At 30.2% G+C, this 21542-nt stretch overlaps 1 protein-coding gene across 2 annotated transcripts in view; it reads left to right on the top strand.

The window, feature by feature from the left end:
• The window catches only part of LOC126744688 (soluble guanylate cyclase 88E), a 58130-nt gene that overhangs the window by 27773 nt on the left and 8815 nt on the right, over window positions 1-21542 (top strand). For both annotated transcript variants that reach the window (XM_050452202.1, XM_050452201.1), the window contains exons 2-10: window positions 1238-1416; window positions 2809-3090; window positions 3166-3371; window positions 9998-10121; window positions 10482-10620; window positions 16108-16234; window positions 16294-16498; window positions 16558-16704; window positions 21066-21198. In XM_050452202.1, the coding sequence (XP_050308159.1) occupies window positions 1249-1416; window positions 2809-3090; window positions 3166-3371; window positions 9998-10121; window positions 10482-10620; window positions 16108-16234; window positions 16294-16498; window positions 16558-16704; window positions 21066-21198 (1531 nt within the window). In that variant the 5' untranslated portion in view covers window positions 1238-1248. The remainder of the gene's footprint in view (window positions 1-1237; window positions 1417-2808; window positions 3091-3165; window positions 3372-9997; window positions 10122-10481; window positions 10621-16107; window positions 16235-16293; window positions 16499-16557; window positions 16705-21065; window positions 21199-21542) is intronic.

Here is a 21542-nt window from a genome sequence, read left to right as displayed (position 1 = left end):
TCATGTCTATAATGCTTAATAATTACTTCGGTAATAATTGAATCAATTTCTAAATAAGTGTTTGTTTTTTAATTTTAATAGTTAATTAAATAAAGCCAAGCCTGTATACTTTAATAATCAATGCCTTAATAATATGCTCAATTTTTTATTGATTCATAGTTAATATAATCAATTTCAAATCATTAATTCTATTTAATTATATAATTTCCTCAATTTATGAGTATATTCTATCGACAAATTAAATTTATAATTCTTGATTATTACTATGTTTAAATTTTAACCAATTTTAGTCATATTAGTGATTTAGTGATCATTATATTAATAATTTAATCATTTTATTATTGATTGTTTTGCTGAATCATGACAGTGAATTTGAGTGTTGATGTGTTTTCATAATCAATATACTCGTATATTTAAATTAATACCGGGACTATAAGAAGTTATCTTATAAACATATAATCAATACGATACGATAATGATTTAATCAATTTCAGTCATAATTTGTTAATTCTGTGTTGATTATTCTTTAAAATTATTATAATAAGCATTTCATATTTCATCGTTAGTCAATCAACTCTATTAATAAATAAAATCTATAATTCTTGATAATTGTTACGTTAATAATTTGATCAAGTATGTATTCTAAGTATGTATTTTTTTTTTCAATTAAATTTGTAAATTTATTGACTGGTGATATTATATTCATTTAATTTAATGAATGTGAGGATTATAAGCATTCAAGCTGTATATGTAAAGTCTGTATATGTTAATCAATAGAATAATTGCTAAGCCCAATCATAAGAATAATATTAATAAAATCAATTTCAGATCTATAAGAGTTAATTGAAATCACAAAAGTTGATTTATTGGCCTTTCTAATCATTATAAAAATAATTTCAGGTCTGTAACGGTTAATTTGAATAATAAACGATAATTTATTGAGTCTCATTTCATAATCACTAGAATGATAATTTAATTAATTTCACCAGAATAAGGATTGAACAAATTAACAATCAATATATCGATAATTAAATGAATATTAGGTCTGCAACGGCTTAAATCAATCGTAGTATTTAACTTAATGTGAATAATTGATGATTATTGAATTAGTTCCAGGCTACTAAGAGCTTTTTTCAAATCATAATCACTAGGTTGATAATTTAATAAATATTGATTCTAGATTGATAAGCTCTTCCAATAATTATGTGTAACAATGATTTTTTGATTGATTTTTCAGACAAATGAACCATGTACGGGTTAATCATAGAAAACATGGCGGAGTACATCAAGGCCACGTACGGCGAAGACAAGTGGGAGGAAATTCGAAGGTCCGCAGGTGTGGATCAGCCGAGTTTCAGTACACATCAAGTATATCCCGAGGGACTCATTCCCAGATTATCCAAGAAAGCTGTACAGGTAGGATATCTTAATTATATCGTATTCAATCACAGAGAGAGAGAGAGAGAGAGAGTGCTTCTATTTAATTAAAAACCTTATAGGGCCAAAATTAATTAAATTAGTTTTTAATGAAGGGATCCTGTTAACCCTTATCATTTGTCATATTCAAAACCGCGTTTTTTCTCAAGAAGAGAAATTGGATTTTTCTACACTTAAAAGCCATTTTTTTACTTTTTTAGTAGTTAAGCTTAGAACCACATAGAAATACTTTTTCAGGCAGTTTCTCCTCATAAAAACCGTTATTAAAAAAGCCATAAATGTCAAGGGGTTTGTGCATACCTTTTCAATCAAAAAATGCCTCTTAGATTTAAAAAAAATAATTTTCTAATTAAACCCAAAAAATTGGAATGAAACCAACTTACCTGCTTACACTGTTTGATGAAAACTAGGACAAATCCGGTCACGTTCCTTTCACTATAACAACGAATTACACTCAAATGACACCAAAATACGTACCTAATACTCGAATAATTTGCATATATAAATAAATAAAATCGTGCGATACAGTCCAGACTAGTGATCATCAAGCAGAAACCTTAAACGTACAATAATTTAGAATAATTCTTAATAATTGGCGAAGGCTCTGGGCATATTTCAAATATTTCAAGTTGGCTGGGACTCCCGTTTAAGGGTTTTTTCCAAGCAGTTGAATTTATAACTTTTGAAATTGTATGTGAAACTTCTTATAGGTTCAAAGGAATTTGTGATGTCTATTCTCTGGTTCTGATGTTAGACTCCTATACGCCCTATATATTATTACACATTTGGATTCTACGTGAAATTCTATGAAATTTGATGGGTCACATGCCATATTTTGCTTTGACAGTTTCCGAGATATATCCGCTTAAAAAAAGTCATTATTCGACTTTCAGCGGACGTAGAGCCAAAACTATTTGACATAGAACAAAACGGTTTTCACTTTCCTGTGATAACTTTTCAAGGCCTTCCTATTGGCATTAATTTCAAATAAGTTTCAGTATCTTCATTTTTTTTTGCAGATGACCACTAATTTAAAAATGTGCATTTAAAGCGAAAAACTTCATATGAACAGATTGGATTTGATCAGTCAAATTTGAATATGAAAACCGTTTTTTTTCTAAATTAAACACTGTTGGCCCTATAAGGTTTTAAAGTCATAAAAGGGACAAATTTCAACCTCGAATATCTCAAAAACTAGTTGTCCAAACTTTGACATGTGATTCACCAAATTTCATGGAATTTCACGTAGAATCCAAATACGTAACAATATTTAGGGTCTCCCATTAAAATTTTTTTATTAGTCTCACTTTTTCCCTAACTCTCAATCTTTCCTTCTCTATTTCCCTAATAACTCTATATCTTTCCTTTCAGATTCTCAAAGTGAGCGAGAAAGAGTTCTTCGACCAAATGGGCGTGTTCTTTATCGGATTCGTCAGTCAGTACGGGTACGATCGCGTCCTATCGGTACTGGGGCGACACATGCGCGATTTCCTTAACGGCCTGGACAATCTGCACGAATATCTGAAATTCTCTTACCCGCGCATGCGCGCTCCCAGTTTCATATGCGAAAACGAGACCAAACACGGTCTGACGTTACACTACAGGAGTAAACGGCGAGGGTTCGTTTATTATACCATGGGGCAAATTAGGGAGGTGCGTTAATGATTTTTGATGCGTGTTTTGGCTTAAGGGTTTGAGCATCCTCAGGGCTGATAAAATAACTTTTAGGTGGCGCGACACTTTTACCATAAAGAGATGAAGATAGAGTTGGTAAGAGAGGAACTCTTATTCGATATGGTACACGTGACCTTTCAACTCACTTTTGACAATAGGGCGTTCACGTTGGCCTCCCTCACTATGACACGCGAGGAGAAGCATTTACCCATAAGCGCTTCTGTACTGTTTGAGATATTTCCGTTTTGTATAGTTTTTGGGTAAGTAGTCAATTTTTTTATTGTAATCCCGTTAATGTTATATTAAAGTAACTATATTGAAATTGTTGGGACAAATGTCGGTTTTACTGTAAATTAAAATAAACTTGAATAGTTTTATATTAGGAAAACAAGTACAACAAGCAAGAAACATTCAAAATTTTTACTTACTAGGGTCAACAAATAATTAATAAATTAAATAATGGATCTTACAGGAAACAATATCAAGCAACATATCTTGGAAACTGTTTTTTTAATTCTTAAAAAAAAACAAATAAACACAGCTACGCGTTTTTTGGTTATTTTAAAATTGCTCTACGTCAGCCGAACAGATTTCTTGATTTTTTTAAACATCATATTTCTCTCATTTTAAAGCATGAGCATGTTGAATGATTCCGTCTTTCTCTACACTCTAATTTGCTTTACGTCATCTCATTCTCTTTTGCTATTTGCCAACGCTTTTTCTTCTTTACGTCAGCCATTGTTTTAATTTAAATATGTTAAAAATAATTGTTTTTCACGTCAGCCGAACATGCTTACCCGATAGTTTTGTTTTTTCTTGCTGCACGTCCTTTAAAATAATTATTTTACGACTATATAGTCTATATTATTCCAGGAGGATATTTTAGGAAATATTAGGCACTTGAAGTTATTTCTAGACTTGCTTTTAACTGCTTCAAATTCTTGATTCATGATGTTATTTTATTTGTAACTCCAGGCGGTTAAACAACTCAGCTTCAATTGCCTGCAATTAAAAAAATAATTATTTTACAATTATATAGTATCTATTATTCCAGTAGGATATTTTGAAAAATTCCAGGCAGTCGAGGTAATTCCTGGATGTGACGTTCAACTGCCTAGAATTCCCAATTCATGTTATTATTTGATTTGTAATTCCAGGTAATCAAACAACTTAGTTTCAATTGCCTGGAATTGAAAAATAATTAGTTTACAGCTATATAGTCTATACTATTCCAGGAGCATATCTTAGAAAATTCCAGGCAGTCGAGGTAATTTCTAGATGTATCGTTCAACTGCTTGGAATTCTCGATTCGTGATGTTATTTTATTTGTAATTCCAGGCAGTCAAACAGCTTAGTTTTAATTGCCTAAAAGTGAAAAATAATTATTTTATGAATATATAGTATCTATTATTCCAGGAGGATATTTTGGGAAATTACAAGCAGTTGAGGTAATTCCTGAATGTAGCGTTCAACTACATGAAATTTGCGATTTATGATGTTATTTTATTTGTAGTTCCAGGCAGTCCCACAGCTCAATTTTAATTGCCTGGAGTTGAAAAATAAAAAAATTTTACGACTATATGGTCCCTGTAATTCCTAAATATTTCGAGAAATTTCAGGCAGTTAAAGTAATTCCTGGACATGTATTCAACTGCCTAGAATTTTTCATTTTTTTTTTAATTTATTTGTAATTCCAGGCAGTGCAACAGCTCAGTCTCATTTGCCTGGATATAAAAAATAAAAAGGATTTACGACTATATTAAAGTCTATATAATTCCAGGGTATTTTAGGTAGTTCCAGCAGTTGAGGTAATTCCCAGACATCCGTTCAACTGCTTGGAATTCTTGATTCATGATGTTATTTAATTTGTTATTCCAGGCAGTCAAAGAACTCAGTCTCGTTTATCTGAAATTGAAAAATTAAAAAAGGATTTACAACTATATGATTCCTATACTACTAGAATGTTTTGGGAAATTCCAGGCAGTTGAGATAAATCCTGGACGTGCGTTTAAATGCTTGGAATTCTTGATTTAATGATTTTATTTTATTTGTAATTCAAGGCAGTCCAACGACTCAGCTTCAATTGCCTGGAATTAAAAAAATATTTATTTTACAATTATATAGTATCTATTATTCCAGTAGGATATTTTGAGAAATTCCAGGCAGTCGAGGTAATTCCTGGATGTAACGTTTAACTACCTAGAATTCCAGATTCATGTTGTTATTTTATTTGTAATTCCAGGTAGTCAAACAGCTTAATTTCAATTGCCTGGAATTGAAAAATAATTATTTTACGACTATATAGTCTATATTATTCCAGGAGGATATTTTAGAAAATTCCAGGCACTTGTGGTCATTTCTGGACTTGCTTTTAATTGCCTGGAATTCTTGTATCATGATGTGATTTTATTTGTAATTCCAGGCGGTCAAACAGCTCAGTCTTAATTGCCTGAAATTGAAAAATAGCTAGTCTACTATTATATAGTCTCTATTAATCCAAGAGGATATTTTGAGAAATTCCAGGCAGTCGAGGTAACTTCTGGATGTAGCATTCAACTGCCTCGATTCATTATGTTATTTTGTTTGTATTTCCAGGCAGTCAAACAGCTCAGTTTTAATTGCCTGGAATTAAAAAATTAAAAAGGTTTACAACTACATAATCTTTGTAATTCCTGGATATTTCAACAAATTTCAGGCAGCTAAAGTAATTCCTGAATGCATTCAACTACCTAGAATTTTTCATTTTTGAATTTAATTTATTTATAATTCCAGGCAATCCAACAGCTCAGTCTCACTTGTCTGGAATTGAAATATTAAAACGACTATATACTGCAATTTCCTGTAATTCTTGGATATTTTAGGAAATTCCAGGCAGTTAAGGTAATTTCTGAACGTGCGTTCAACTGCCTGGAATTCTTGATTCATAGTTTTATTTTATTTGTAATTCTAGGCAGTCAAATAGCTCAGTATCAATTGTCTAGAATTGAGTATACGAAGATAAATTATTTTTTTCGTCCATTTCTCCGCGTCAACCGGTGTGTTTTTTTGCTTTACGTCAACTCACTCACTCTTCCTTGCTCTTTTCCAAGACTTATCATTGGAGTTATTAAGAATAAGATTGAAATTATTGCATATTGTTTATTTTTCCTCACGTCAGCCGTGACGGGCGTTTTTTACAGTGTGTTTATTTTACTTACCCTTTCTTCCTCAGTTTAGTTTTTTCTACGTCATTATTATTCAGATTCTTTATTTTTCTTTACATTAGCCCAACGTGCTAACGCCATATTTTTTGCACAGTATTTTTTACTACCCGTCAACTGTGTTCAATTTTTTAATATGTAATATATTATTTAATCTACGTCAGCTGAGATTTCTTCACCTCTTTAATTATTTCTGACGTTCACCACGTCAGCCATTAATGTGCTCACCTAATAATTTTTTTTTGATCTACGTCTTCTTTTGTCCTTTTTAATTTTAGTGCAATAATTTATAGATAAAATTGATAAATAAAAAAAAAGTTTGATATGCACTGGTTTGTACCTTGACGATCAAAAAGAGATCAGATTTATTTGAGCTAGCGAGAGACGGAACATTCGAACACACACCAAAGTCCAGTGACCATCAAAAGTTTGGTTGAACTTGTGTTTATATTATATTATTTAAAATCACTTTTATATAAAAAAAATGTTTCTTACAAGAAAAAAATTATATATGTCGAAAACTCAACATACTTTAATTTTAAATTTTAACAGTAAGTTTTAAATTAATTTCACTTTGACTTGTCTTTAGGGCTTTGTTTGAATCTTCTAAAAATAATGTTTTCCTAGATCTGGAATCATGGATAATTGAATAAATAATTTTATAAACGATTCTATTAACCCATAAAGAAAAACTTATCTGTCGAAGGCTTTCCCTAATATTATCGCCTAAAGGGCGAACAATAATCGAAAGACACCTAAAGCCCGATTAATTATGAACGCCTACCACAAAGTTTAGGTCCCTGATGACATCCCCGTCGAGTTTATGGACCCTTTTGTTACTGTTTGCGGCTCAAAGGCCATTTCATCCCTTTTTGCTTAAATTCACGTGATCCTTAACTAATTATTACACGTCACGACCGATGCTAACTAAGCGAATTTGAAATTAAATACTTATTTATTTAGCACTTGGCTAATCACATTAAATGTACACAGTACCTATGATTTATTAGTACTTAAAAATATTCTCAACATAGTATTAAAGATCTTTATATATGGAACAAACACCTTTATAATAAATACACTTCTGCAATGTCACACTTAACCAATTAAGACTAGTTAGCATTTGAGCAACATGCATATATATATTATACTTAGAACAAAAAAAGATGTACAAATTATTGGATTATTAACTGACGTGCAGAAATACAAAAATATTTGAATACGTTTGAATGGGAAAAAAAGATAAAATACATAATTCACCTGACTTAAAGTCAAAAATTGAATACCTATTGAATTAAATGCAATGAAGGTTAGTTGACGTACAATAAAAAAAACAAAACTATTGGATAAGCATGTTCTGCTGACGTGAAGAAAAACAAACACTGTAATAATTTCAATATTATTCTTAATAAATTCCAATGATAAAAACCGTGTAAAAGAACAAGGGAGAGTAAGTGAGTTGACGTAAAGCAAAAAAACACACCGGTTGACGTGGAGAAATAAATAATTTGTCTTCGTATACGTAATCTGAAGCAAATAGAGTAAGTTGACGTGGAGCAAAAAAAAGTGTATAAATTATTGGACTAAAATTAAGAAGGACAAACGAAGACGTAGATCAAAAAATATTATTAGGTGAGCACATTAATGGGCGAGTAAGAGATAATTAAAGATGAGAAGAAATCTCAGCTGACGTAGATTAAATATATTACATAGTAAAAATTGAACATAGTTGACGTGTAGTAAAACATACTGTGCAAAAAATATGGCGTTAGCACGTTAGGCTGATGTAAAGAAAAATAAAGAATCTGAATATTAAAAATGACGTAGAAAAAAACTAAATTTAGAAAGAAAACCTTAAAGATAAGCCGAATAAACACACTGCAAAAAACTATTGGGTTAGCACGTCGCGACTGACGTGTAAAAAAATAACTAATGTAACAGTTTTAATCTTATTCTTAATAATTTTAATGATAAGCCGTGTAAAAGAGCAAGGGAGAGTGAGTGAGTTGACGTAAAGCAAAAAAACACACCGGTTGACGTAAAGAAATGAAGAATTTTTCTTCGTGAACGTAATCTGAAGCAAATAGAGTAAGTTGACATGGAGCAAAAAAAAAGATGTATAAATTATTGGACTAAAATTAAGAAGGACAAACGAAGACGTAGATCAATAAATATTATTAGGTGAGTACATTAATGGGCGAGTGAGAGATCATTAAAGATGTAAAGAAATCTCAGCTAACGTAGGTTAAATATATTACGTAGTAAAAATTGAACACAGTTGACGTGTAGTAAAAAATACTGTGCAAAAAATATGGCGTTAGCACGTTGGGCTGATGTAAAGAAAAATAACGAATCTGATAACGATTCAAAGGTAAGCAAAATAAACACACTGAAAAAAACGCAGGTAGCGGCTGACGTGAAGAAAAATAAACAATATGCAATAATTTCAATCTTTTTTTTAATAACTCCAATGATAAGTCATGGAAAAGAACAAGGAAGAGTAAGTTGACGTAAAGCAAAAAAACACACTGGTTGACGTTGAGAAATAAATAATTTGTCTTCGTATACCTAATCTGAACCAAATAGAGTAAGTTGACGTGGAGCAAAAAAAAAAGATGTAAAATTTATTGAATCTGAATACTAAAAATGATTGTGCCTGTAGAATTAGAATATCCCAACAAAGTGGAACGATTCGATGACTATAGTAGATTAAAGGCAAAGCTAGATTTTTATCAGCCACTAGAGCAAGCTGGTTCCCGCTCAAAGTACGTTATCTACAGTGCTTGAAAACCTCGATAGCAAAGACATAACAGCATTGATATTTGTTGACTTTAAAGAGGCTCTCAATACAGTAAAACTAAAGGCCATTTTAAAATTTACCAACAAGAGTTAGACAAGATAAGTCCAGTATGCATTTAAAGGGTTGGCATATCAACAGTAAGGAATACATCAAGGAATATCAGTATGTATATTTGGATCATGAGACTAGAATAACCAGAGAGAAAAATGAAGAACATCCGTAAAGGAAATAACTCAATTAGGTTGAAAGAAAAAACATTTAACTAGTGCATATTGCCGGTTGTAACCTGTGACCATAGGGGGCCTAACTTTAACAAAGAAAATTGCAGAAAAACTAGGAGTAACATAAGAGTGAATGGAGAGATCAATGCTTGGCCTGACTCTAAGGGAACGAGTGAGAAATTAAGAAATAGGCTCACCTAATGGAGAAAAAACGAAATTTTTCCTCGAACATCATTTGTCTTTTCTCATCAAATGCCTGGAATAAATTAATCAATTTTATATTCCAAGTAAAGTGGATCGTGATACTAGAGAAGGTAGAGTTGCGGTTTACGTTAGGCTAGATAACTTGTGTGTAACTGAATTTGATGTTTATGACAAAAATGAAGAAGAACAATTTAAATATGGGAGTCTTTTATCGTTCATCAAAGTTTAACGCCTTATTGATATATAAGGCCACTCTGTTGGTAGCATTCTACCTTTTTGTGATGAACTAATTATGTTGATTATTTTATTGAATTATGCTAATCTTACTAGGTTTTCACTTAAAAAATCATTATGCCCCTTAAAATATCAAGAAATACAGAAAGATTCACTCGCCTATTGTACAATAAGAATTTGCAAAAAAAAATTAATTAATTAAGCACTTAACTTTTTCCTTATTTTAGATCCGATATGGTAGTTCGTAGCATAGGAAACTCTCTGATGGTCATAATGCCGGATCTTTTAGGGAAGAAGATCACCAACTGGTTTGATCTCGTACGACCATTGACCGCCTTTAAATTTAGTTCGGTAAGTCTTTAAAAATTTAATAAATAAAGTTGATTATCAGATCCATTTAAATTATGCATCAAAATTTCAAATAATTTGGACAAAATAAACGGAACACTCTCCGTTAATAAATAAATACATTTATAGAGGCGTTCATACACAATTTGTCTGTTTATGAATCATTAAAGCTGATAAGCGGCCGGCCATAAAATAAACATGGAAGCTGGAGCTGTCGCAGTACATAAATAATTTGCAGGCTATTTATTTCAATTTTAAAGCATAATTGCATTTATTTTATGATTTTGTATATTAGAATCTCTTTGTTGGGTTTATCCATGAAACCTTGTAAAGACAAGACAATTTTCTATCTCTTACTTACAGATATTAAACAGAACAAACAACATCTTTGAGTTAGTTACCGTGGAGCCAATTTTAAACGATAAACCTTCTGGTAGACAAGAGTTAATAATGAGCGATGAGATGGACAATTACAACGAGGAGAGGAATCTTAGACTGAAAGGTAAAATTGTCTTTTTTCATTATGTTTTCCAATTTGTTTTTAATACAATCGGATGAAATATTGGATATAATATTATGTGCATAATCCCATCTGTGGAATTGAAATCGTAATTTAATGCACATATGTAACCGAAAATGGGGGTTTTATATTCAAATTAGATTTTCCTCGGGAGTGAGCTGTATGGAAATTTGATCGGGGGAAAATTGCGTTTTGTCGCAATCGGCGACGTTTTATTGAATAAACGTATGAAACTGAGTGTTCTTGGATATTTTGCAAGAAATGTTATAGAGTGAAATATTTTTTTTTCTAAATTTTTCAAAAAAATTCAAAAAAAAGAGTGAGAAAATTTAGGTATTTAAAAGAATTAACACTAGATTTACATATCTAGTTTTTGAACTCCATTATATCAAATTTAAATAAAGAATGTTATTAAATTAAATATTTTTTGAAAAACATTGTTTTTCATTAAAACAACCCTTAGCCCCCCACCCCACCCCAAATATTTGCCCAGTAGGAAATTCCTTTAAAAATTCACTGTTTTTCTTTCATAATATCCAATCTAGTAGCACTGTTTTTGTATTAAATATTTATTAATATACATATATATATATATAATTATATCAAATAAACAAACTGTTATTAAAGATTAGATATTAACGACGAGACCAGCTGTTATTCATGGGTATTATTTTGGAAAATGAAATAATGGAAAATGGAAATGAATAAAATAAGAAAATCGCTAAAGCACTTGAAAAAATAAATGTGTTTTTACCCTATTAGCTTTATCAGAACGGAATTGGTAAAAATATTATTTTGAACTTTAATCGGTTAGAAAATAATGAAATATTTATCACAACAGTGATTTTGAACCTTTTGTATCTCAGCAGTGATTTTAAACGATTAAAACTCAATTCTAAACTGGTAAAAAAAATCGATCTCTATTGCATGAAAATGATAAAATATTAACTTTTTTTTCTATTACAATCTAAATACTGATAAATTTTTTATCAATACAGTGATTTTTCAACAAGGATTTGGTGTTTTTGTGCTTTACTTAAAAGAAATAGCAAAATTATCTCACTAGTAGTAATTTTAAAGATTCAATAAAAAATTATTAAAAAACAATTTAGTCTTCTAGTAATTATTTCGCAAAAAATAATTTTTCTTTAAACAATTAACTCGGTATAAAATGTATTTTTTTTTATCACAGCAGAGATTTTCAAAATTATTCTCAATAGTAGTTTTTACTGTTTACAAAAGACGGAGACGAAATTGTAAATAACTGATTTTTATCTTTGTTTGCCTAGAAATGATAAGATTTTTATCACAGCAGTGATTTTTTAACGTAGCTACTATTATTCTAAATATTTATTAGTTTTAAGAGCGGTATTAAAGATTTCCCTAACTGGAACAACTAAGCCAATAAAAAATTACTTAAAACTTTAAAAGTGTCATTTGTCACAGTAAAAATTTTGTATATTCTGTCACCTAAAAAAAATATCTATCTCAACAGTGACTTAAAAAAATGTTTAATTTTCTTAAATAATTAAACATTTATCTTGACAGTGCTTTTAAAGGCTAGAACTATTAGAACTAATTTTTTTATGTATTTATTATTTTATTAACCCGAAAACAGAAGAAAATGTTCCGTGGTCTGAAAGTAATTTTTTTGTTTTCTCAGCAGTGATTTTCACTTGGAATATGTAAAAAAGTTTTTTTTTTACTAATCAGATTAGAAATAATGAAATTTTAACAGTGATTTTAAATGTCTGATGTTTTGAAACCAGTGCATTTAAAACTGATATGGAATTATCTCACTAGTGATTTTAAAGGTTCAATCCCAAGCAACACGTCATATATTATTATATTATACAAATTTTTGGTTTTGGCATATTTATCAACTGTGCATGGTCAAGGTATATTTATTAAAGTGTAGTATATATGTACGTATATTATATACAATTCTACTAAAGTGAGAATCGGTATTTAAAAGAAATTTACACGAGATTTATAGATCTAGTTTTTGAACTCCATTACTACACCTCAAATATTTGATGAAATTCTTCGGAAAAATCACTGTTTTTCATCTATATTATCCAGTGTAGTAATGCTGTTTTTATACTAAATATATACATATATTATTATATATTATATCAAATTTAAAAAAAACAGTGTTATTAAATTAAATATTTTCTGCAAAAACTTTGTTTTTCATAACAACAACCCTTAGCCCCCCACCCGCCCCAAATATTTGTCCAGTAAAAAATTTCTTTGAAAAATTACTGCTTTCGTATTAAATATTTATTAATAGACATATATATATAATTATATCAAATTTTAATAAACACACTGTATTATAAGATTAGATAATAACAATGAGACCGGCTGTTATTCATGCATATTATTTCGGAAAATAATTATTTTTTGAAAACAATTTCTTACTGGTAAGTTGTGTGGGGTGGGGGGGTAAAGGTAGGGTTAATGAAAAATGTTTTTTTTTTGCAGAAAATAATTGCCTAGGGAAAAATGCTTCTTAAACAAACTATAGGTGATAAAAAAATCAATAGTTTTTGTATCTATACTTTTTTCATATAAAGTTTTCAAGTAAAACTCCATTTTATTTCTCGTATCTCTATAAAAATTGCAGTAGTTGCGTCATTTTTTAGCACAAATAAGTGAAAATTTAGTTTTTTAAGACAGATCATAAATAGGGTAATTTAAACATTTAAAATAAAATAATTCTCCAACATTTCCTGAGTTTCCTTAATCATTTCTGTAACGACAGTTGGTGTGGCAATCCAGTTATCTCAATTTAAATTTAAATGTATTTTTAATGGACAATTTCTGCTTAAGATTTTTTGAAGAAAATCGTCGAATCATTTACTCAGGATACGTTACGTTCACGTTAAAATTAAATTGGAAAATTCGGTTTTAATTTTGCTGAAAATTCGAGTTATAATCTCTCCAAAATTATAATGTTGAAATAATTTTTATTTAATATGATTAGCTTCTGTGACGTAAATTGTTAATAACTTTTCAACTTTTAACAAATTTATTATGGTTGCCAGGCGTTTAAAAAAATTATTCAAAAATCCATAAAAAAAAGTTAAAAATTACTTGAATTTTCTCGAATAAAAGGAGAATAATGTTACAAAACGACATGGCATAAAGAAATATAAAAAATTAATTTAAACCTCTCAAAAAATAGGTCAAATACGTTATAGGTATCAAAAACGACTTTGAAGATCAAAAAAGCGCACCCAAAAATATTTCAAATCAAATCGACGTGAAAAACATGGAATACATCAAATCTTTTCAATGAAAACATCCTTGAACCAAAAATACCTCAAATTTCCAAAAAACACTATATTTCTCATTAAATTACCATATTTCAGTCCTTATTCACTACCCTATAATAAGCGACAATCAATTTAAAAAAAAATTAAAGTTCGATAATAAATAACGTAAAAATAACATTATTCGGAGTTTAAATAAAAAGTGTTCGTTTTCTGGCAATACGCATTCTGCGACATACTGTATAGTTAATTTAAAATACCAACGTAATATTTTAATTAAAAAAAATTAATTAATTAAATTACTAATACCAGGCAATTTGTCTTAATTTACTTTAAAAGCTACACGTGTTTCGCCCCAAACCAGGAGCATTACCGGGGATTTTCAAATGGTTTAAATCACATTAAACACTAATAATTAAAATATTGGTAAAGTAATAATGAGTTCTTTTTTAAATGCATAACTTAAATGAGTTCGCTTAATAAGTAGGGTTTTTAGGGTTAAGCACGCATTGTAATAGAAATTAAAATAAAATTAATGTGGTTTTTGTTACTCGATAAAAACTGATTTTGTTTATATTGACCTCAGGTTATAACGGGTAAGTTTGACCTACAAAAATTGCAAAAAACTAACGTTAAATTTTTAATTTATTTTAAATTTATCGAGCTAATAAATCTTCCAAACCCGAATAAAATTGTCGCACGATGCCTTTTTTTCTGTATAAAACGATTGAGAGTAATAGGTACCATTAATAATGAACGATTTTATGTAGCATCAGTCCAGTTGAACGTTAAAAATCACTGTTGAGTTAAACCTTTTTTTATATTCTTTAAAGTAAAAAAATCTGTGGTATGATTAATCAGTTTTAACCCTAATTAAGAGCATTGAATCTTTAGAAATAACTGATTTTGTAATTAATTATTCATGAATATTTAAATATTTCTAACCAGTTTTTTTTATATCCACGAACTTCATAAATATAAATAAATTATATTTCAATCTCATTCCTTGTTTTTAAGAGATCGTGATTCAATAGAGACATAATTCCTACAGGTTCTATCTAGGTCGACAAACTTTTAAAATCAGTGTTGAGATTTTTTTTAATTATTACTTTCAGGTCAAGGAACTTGTATAATGTGATAAATGACTTATTTAAACCTCTAAGAATGTTTTCTTTTATTTTCAGATTGATAAAAAAAATTATAATTTTTTTGAACATGATTGATTTATCTTTAAAAAACTGAATTTACACGCATTTGCGATAAAAAATTCTACAATTATGCGATATTTATAGCTATATGCCTTGCTTTCGAGAAATAAAACTGGGTTTTTCACGTTTTACTCGAAAACCTTAAGGTTATGTGAGAAAAGTGTAGATTTTTATCCAGTGTCAATTTTTTTAATCACTTTTATAAATAGAATTGTATACAATATACGTATATTCTACAATTAAATTTAATAAATATACCTTGACCATGTACGGTTGATAAATATACCAAAACCAAAAATTTATATAATATAATAATATATGATGTGTTGCTTGGGATTGAACCTTTAAAATCACTATTAAGATAAATAATTTATTATTTTCAATTCATTAAAAAAAAATTTATCAACTGTAGATTCATGAATATAATATTCTTTTTAGGAAAACCTTTTGCTTAACTTATTTTAAACTAAAAATCACTGCTGAAATAAAAAATTCAGACCAATTAAATTGTTCATTCTAGGTGCATTTTTTCTAAACAGTTACTCATTTATTTAATTAATTTAATGTACATCAAATGCCTGGGAGAAGTTTCAATAATAATTTCACTAGGTTAATAAAATAAACACTTGCTTACATTCAGACATAAAACCGATTTTTATCTCACAATATTAACTCTAAAAGGATCAAAAAACCATTAACTCTTACACTTAGAATTAAAAAAAAAAAATTAAAATTCCAGCGAAGTTTCAAACTTTCAACTCAGCTTAGAAAAACTTCTCCAGTAAACCACATCACGTGCACCCTCAAGAATTTTTTCTCTATGAAACTTTTACGTGTTAATAAACGTCTATTTTTAGTCGAATTTTTTTCCAACAAAAAACCGCACGAGGAAAACTCAAATTAAAAGCAAAACTGCTTTAAAACTTTAAATTAGTTCCGATGCTATCAATAGTTTCAAAAAGTTTAATGCTCTTCTTTTCCAGGGCAAATGATTTACATGGAAAACTGGAAAATGATGATGTACCTGGGCACCCCAGTGATGCCGGACCTAAATTCCTTAATCAATTCCGGACTATACATAAACGACTTATCCATGCACGACTTCAGTCGGTGAGTACACATCGAATAAGACAAACTCTATAGAAACTGCCGATATTTTTCCTATATAGAGACTTGATGTTGGCTGGTACTCAGCAATCAGTGGAGTTAAAACTAGCCCTGGACCAGGAGCAGCAAAAAAGCAAAAAACTGGAAGAATCCATGAGGAAACTGGACGAAGAAATGAAACGAACTGACGAGTTGCTGTATCAAATGATCCCGAAACAAGTGGCGGATCGGCTTAGGAAAGGGGAAAACCCTATTGATACTTGTGAGGTAAAACTTCAATATTCTTATCACCGTTTTCAGGAATCACGGTTTTTTCTTGAATTCAGATGTTCGATAGTGTCTCTATCCTTTTCTCGGACGTGGTCACGTTTACGGAGATCTGCAGTCGTATCACTCCAATGGAGGTGGTTTCCATGTTAAACGGGATGTACTCGATATTCGACCGGTTAACTGAGCGGAATAGGGTCTATAAAGTGAGTATCTTTTATTGCTAGTCGCATTATTTATAAGTAACTAACTAAAAATTATAATCTATACACCCCTGGCAACTTTCTGTTTGCCATGTACTTAAGAACTTCGTTGACCAGGGGTGTATATATATATTTTTTTAATCAAGTAATTTCCCACTATGGTTTTTCAATTAACATTTTTTCCTGTCAATTTTCCTTCAATAACTTCTTCTTGTTCGTCTTCTTCTTACAGGCACTTAAAGTAGTTTTTGTTCTTCTTTCTTTTTTTAATGCAAGCGGAATATTTTGACGTAAAAGTAAATTTCAAAATGGCCGCCATATTCTATCTTTTTCTTTGTTTTCCAAGCACATAAAAATATTTATTCATGCAAGACCAAGCGTGTATATAAGTTTTTAAATTAATTAATTTATCGCTTTTTTTTTCTTTATCTATATTTATTCATTCAAAGCCTTAAGATGCATAACACGCATATAGGTTATGTCACACATTAAGAAATTAAAAATAATTGTTATTTTTAATAGAACCTAAATTGATTTTTAACGAACCATTTCTTCCTCCCTTCTTCTTTTTCTTGCTTAGTTCCTTTTCGATCATTTCTTCTTCCTCTTCTTCTTCTTCTTTACTTTCAGATTCTTGAACTGAATTGCGCACACACAACCATAGTTGGCCAGGCGTGTATACAGTTTTTTAAATATTTAATTATTTGCTCTTTGTCTTTCCTTTTTTTATTTTTTTTTTAAGAAAAAAGAGAAGTACAGAAAATTTGGAAAATAAAGAGTAATACAGCACACGTAAGACCTTCGTTGTCCAGACGTGTATATAATATTTTTTTATTAATTAATTTATTGCTCGTTGCCTCTTTTATTTTATTTATTTTTTGAGGTTTCTTTCTTTTTTAATGATTAAATGCTTTCTATCCTTATTTAATTTTGTTTAGCTAGTTAATAAGTTTTGAGTATGGAAAACTCTTATATTGTTGTTCTACTTATATTTTTTTTATTTTTCGTCTTCTTTTGCTTCTTCTTTTTTTTCCTCTTCTTCTTCTTCTTCTTTATTTCAGGAAAAAGAGGAAAACAACAAATTTGGAAAATAAAGAAAAATTAAATTTATAATATGAAAAATTTCCATATTGTCATTTCTCCTTTTTCTTCTTCTTTTTCTTTTTCCAGGCACTTAAACTAATTGCCGCACCCTAAACCATCGTTAACCTGACGTGTATATAATTTTTGTAATTAATTAATTAATTCCTCACTCTTTGCTTTCTTCTTCTACTATTTTAATAAGATCCTCAAATTAGTCATTTGACTTAAAATTGAATAAAAATGTGACTTATTCCCGGAATTTGTAAAATCGATTCTAATGCATAATTTCTCCTTTTCTTTTTCTTCCTTTTTTCTTTTCCATTTCCTTTTCAATCACTTCTCCTTCCTGTTCTTCTTCTTCTTCGTCTTCTTTTTCTTTTTTCTTTTTGCAGTTAAAGTAGTTCTAGTCCATCTCCTTTTTTTTTTAAATCATTAGAAGGAACAAACGAAATATTTTGACGTTTTGACAGCTCCAAGTTTCAAGATGGCCGCCATCAAGGGCCTACTTTTCTTATTTATTTTTTTGATCACTTTATGACTAGAGAGAGAAGGACAAAAAACTTCAGAAAAAAAATAAAATCTAGAATATGCTCTTTTCCTTCTCCTTCTTCTTCTTCTTCTTCTTCTTTATTTTCAGGCTCTTGAACTGATTTGCGCACGCACAACCATCATGGTTTGCCAGGCGTGTATAAATTTCTTTAAATATTTAATTTTTCGCTCTTTGTCTTTCTTTTTTTTTTTTTTTTTTTAAAGAGAAGTACAGAAGTACAAAACTCGGCAAATAAAAAATCATAAAGTTTCAGGAATACCTAGAACACGACAACAATAGGTAAATCCTTATATGGTCGTTTTACTAATATTTTCATTTATTTTTTATTCCTTCTTTTTCTTTTTTATTCTTAATCATTTCTGCATCACGTTAGTCTTCTTCTTCTTTTTTTAGACACCTGCGCTGATTTCCGCACGCAAAAGCTTCGTTGACCCTACGTGTATATATATATATATTTTTTATTAATTAATTTCTCGCTCTTAGTCTTCTTTTTCTTCTTCTTTTTTAATGAGTCAGTGCTTTTTTTTTAATTTATTTATTTTATCCATGAGAGAAATTAAGAAAATAAAAAAAAATTAAATTGAGAATATGAGGTACTGTTATATTGTAATTTTATTTCTTCTTCTTCTTCTTCGTCTTTTGTTTCATCTTTGTCTTTTTCTTTTTTTCAGATACATGAAAAAATGTTTGCACTTAATATCTTTGTTAATCAGGTGTTTTCCAGGCTTTTTCTTTTTCTTCCTTTTTTATTTTCAACCACTTTTCCTTCCTGTTTGTCTTTGTCTTTTTCTGCTTCTTCTTCTTCTTCTTTTTCTTCCAGGCAGTTAAAGTAGTTCTTGTCCTTCTCTTTTTTTTAATGCGTTAGAAGGAACAAACAAAATATATTGACGTAAAAGTGACAGCTCCAAATTTCAAAATGGCCGCCATCCAAAGCCCTCTTGTCTCATTAATTTTTTTTAATTGCCATTTTTTCTTTTTCTTCTTTTTTTTATTTCAAGCACTTGAACAAATTTCCACACGCAAGACATTTATTGGTCAGACGTGTATACAATTTTTTTTAAATAATTAATTAATTAATTTTTAATGCGTCAGCCTTATTTTCTCATTTATTTTTTTTTTGACCCTTGATGACTATAGAAAGAAATGGACAAAAAACTTGCGAAATAGGAAATAAAAGAAAATTAAATTTAGAATATAGGGAATTCATATATTGACTTAAAATGTATTATAATTTTTTCTTTGTCTTCTTCTTTTTTTCTTCTTCCTCTTCATCCTCTCTTTCCAGGCACTTGAAAAAATTGCCGCATACAAGACATTTCTTGGCCAGACGTGTATATAATTTTTTTTAATTACTTATTTTTCGCTCTTTGTCTTTTTTTCTCTTTTCTTCTTAGATGAGATCAAAGACAAATTAAAGGACTTTCCATCGATTTCCAATAAACCTTTTTCTATTTTCTTCTTCTTTTTTCTGCGTCGTTGTTCTCTTCCAATTCCTCCACAATCCCTTCTCCTTCCTGTTCTTTTTTATCTTTGCCGTCCTCTTCCTCTTCCTCTTCCTCTTCCTCTTCCTCTTCCTCTTCCTCTTCCTCTTCCTCTTCCTCTTCCTCTTCCTCTTCCTCTTCCTCTTCCTCTTCCTCTTCCTCTTCCTCTTCCTCTTCCTCTTCCTCTTCCTCTTCCTCTTCCTCTTCCTCTTCCCCTTTTCCTTGTTCTCTCTTCTTCTTCCCCTTTTCCTTGTTCTCTCTTCTTCTTCTTCTTCTTCTTCTTCTTTTTGTTATTTTGGGTTCCAACTGGATAATTTTACGTATTCAAGACCTTCGTTAGCCAGACGTTTATATAATTTTTTAATTAATGAGACGGTCAAATTAGTTTTTGAAAAACTTAATTTATTCCTGTCATTTGGAAACAGTAATTCTTTCTCTTTTCTTTCGCTTTTTCTTTCTTTCTCTCTTCGAATCTTTTTTCAATTACTCCGTCTTCATCTTCTTTATCTTCTTCATCTTCCTCATCTTCTTCATCTTCTTCATCTTCTTCATCTTCTTCATCTTCTGCATCTTCTTCATCTTCTTCATCTTCTTCATCTTCTTCATCTTCTTCGTCTTCTTCGTCTTCTTCATCTTCTTTATCTATCCACTTAAAATAATCCCTTTCTTCTTCTATTTTCCTCCCTTTCCTAAAATCAATAATTTTCTAAACGCTTTTAAACGTGACCCGAAAACCATTAATCCAACATAAAAGTGACAATTCCAAAATTAAATAATTCACCAAATAAAAGATCAATCATTCGCTTTCTAAAATGATGCCCGTCGGCCATCTTGGAAAACGTCATGGCCGCCATCTTGTTTTCAATTTATCATGTCAAGATGGCGGGAATTTTAAACATTAGAACTGTCACTTGTAAAGGAGAACAAGTAAATGGGGAAATTTTATTAATGTCATCTGCACATCACAAAGCATATAATAATTTGCGATTTAAAGTGTAAGGTTAAGGGCGAAATCACCACTGATGGAACCTGTACAGGGTAGTTCCTTAGTAACTACCCTAAATATGCATATACGCGTGAACCCATTAGGGTTGATATACATACTGTGAATCTTTCTGTTGCCTTACAATTTAAAAAGCATCACATACAAACGGTTCACTGGTTCTGGCACTCGTTGTTTGATTGAGCTGTACTTTTACAAAAAACTGGTGATTCATCCGCAACCCCTTTTTACACGCTGCCGGACTCAGGTCGAGACCATTGGGGATGCTTACATGGTGGTCTCGGGGGCGCCCGCCAAAGAGGGCAACCATGCCGAGAGGGTCTGTGATATGGCCCTTGATATGGTCGAGGCTATTACCGATTTAAAGGATCCTTCCACCGGTAAGTAAATATTAAAATTATCACAAAAAAATCACACTTAAAGGGGGTCAAAACTACCCAATAGTTAGTTCATAATAGTCCTGCTGCAAAATAAGCAGAAGTGCGAAATCAGCAGTCGACCCTTTAACGTCTGGAATAAGTGGGAAATGGCCTCAACTGCCTGGAATAAATAAGACATTACTTTAAATATGCCTGGAATAAGCGAAAACAAGCTTCAACTGTATGCAATTAACAAAAAATTCGATAAGAAGGCTCAAAATGCCCGAAAGAAATAAGAAGTGCCTGAAATTAAGCAGATATATGATTTCATATTCCTGAGATTCATAAGAAATCAAATTAAACAT

The sequence above is a fragment of the Anthonomus grandis genome, chromosome 14, assembly GCF_022605725.1.
Source record: "Anthonomus grandis grandis chromosome 14, icAntGran1.3, whole genome shotgun sequence".
Lineage (NCBI taxonomy): Eukaryota > Metazoa > Arthropoda > Insecta > Coleoptera > Curculionidae > Anthonomus > Anthonomus grandis.
Note: the sequence above shows the minus strand (reverse complement) of the source record. Positions and strands in the feature narration are given on the sequence as shown.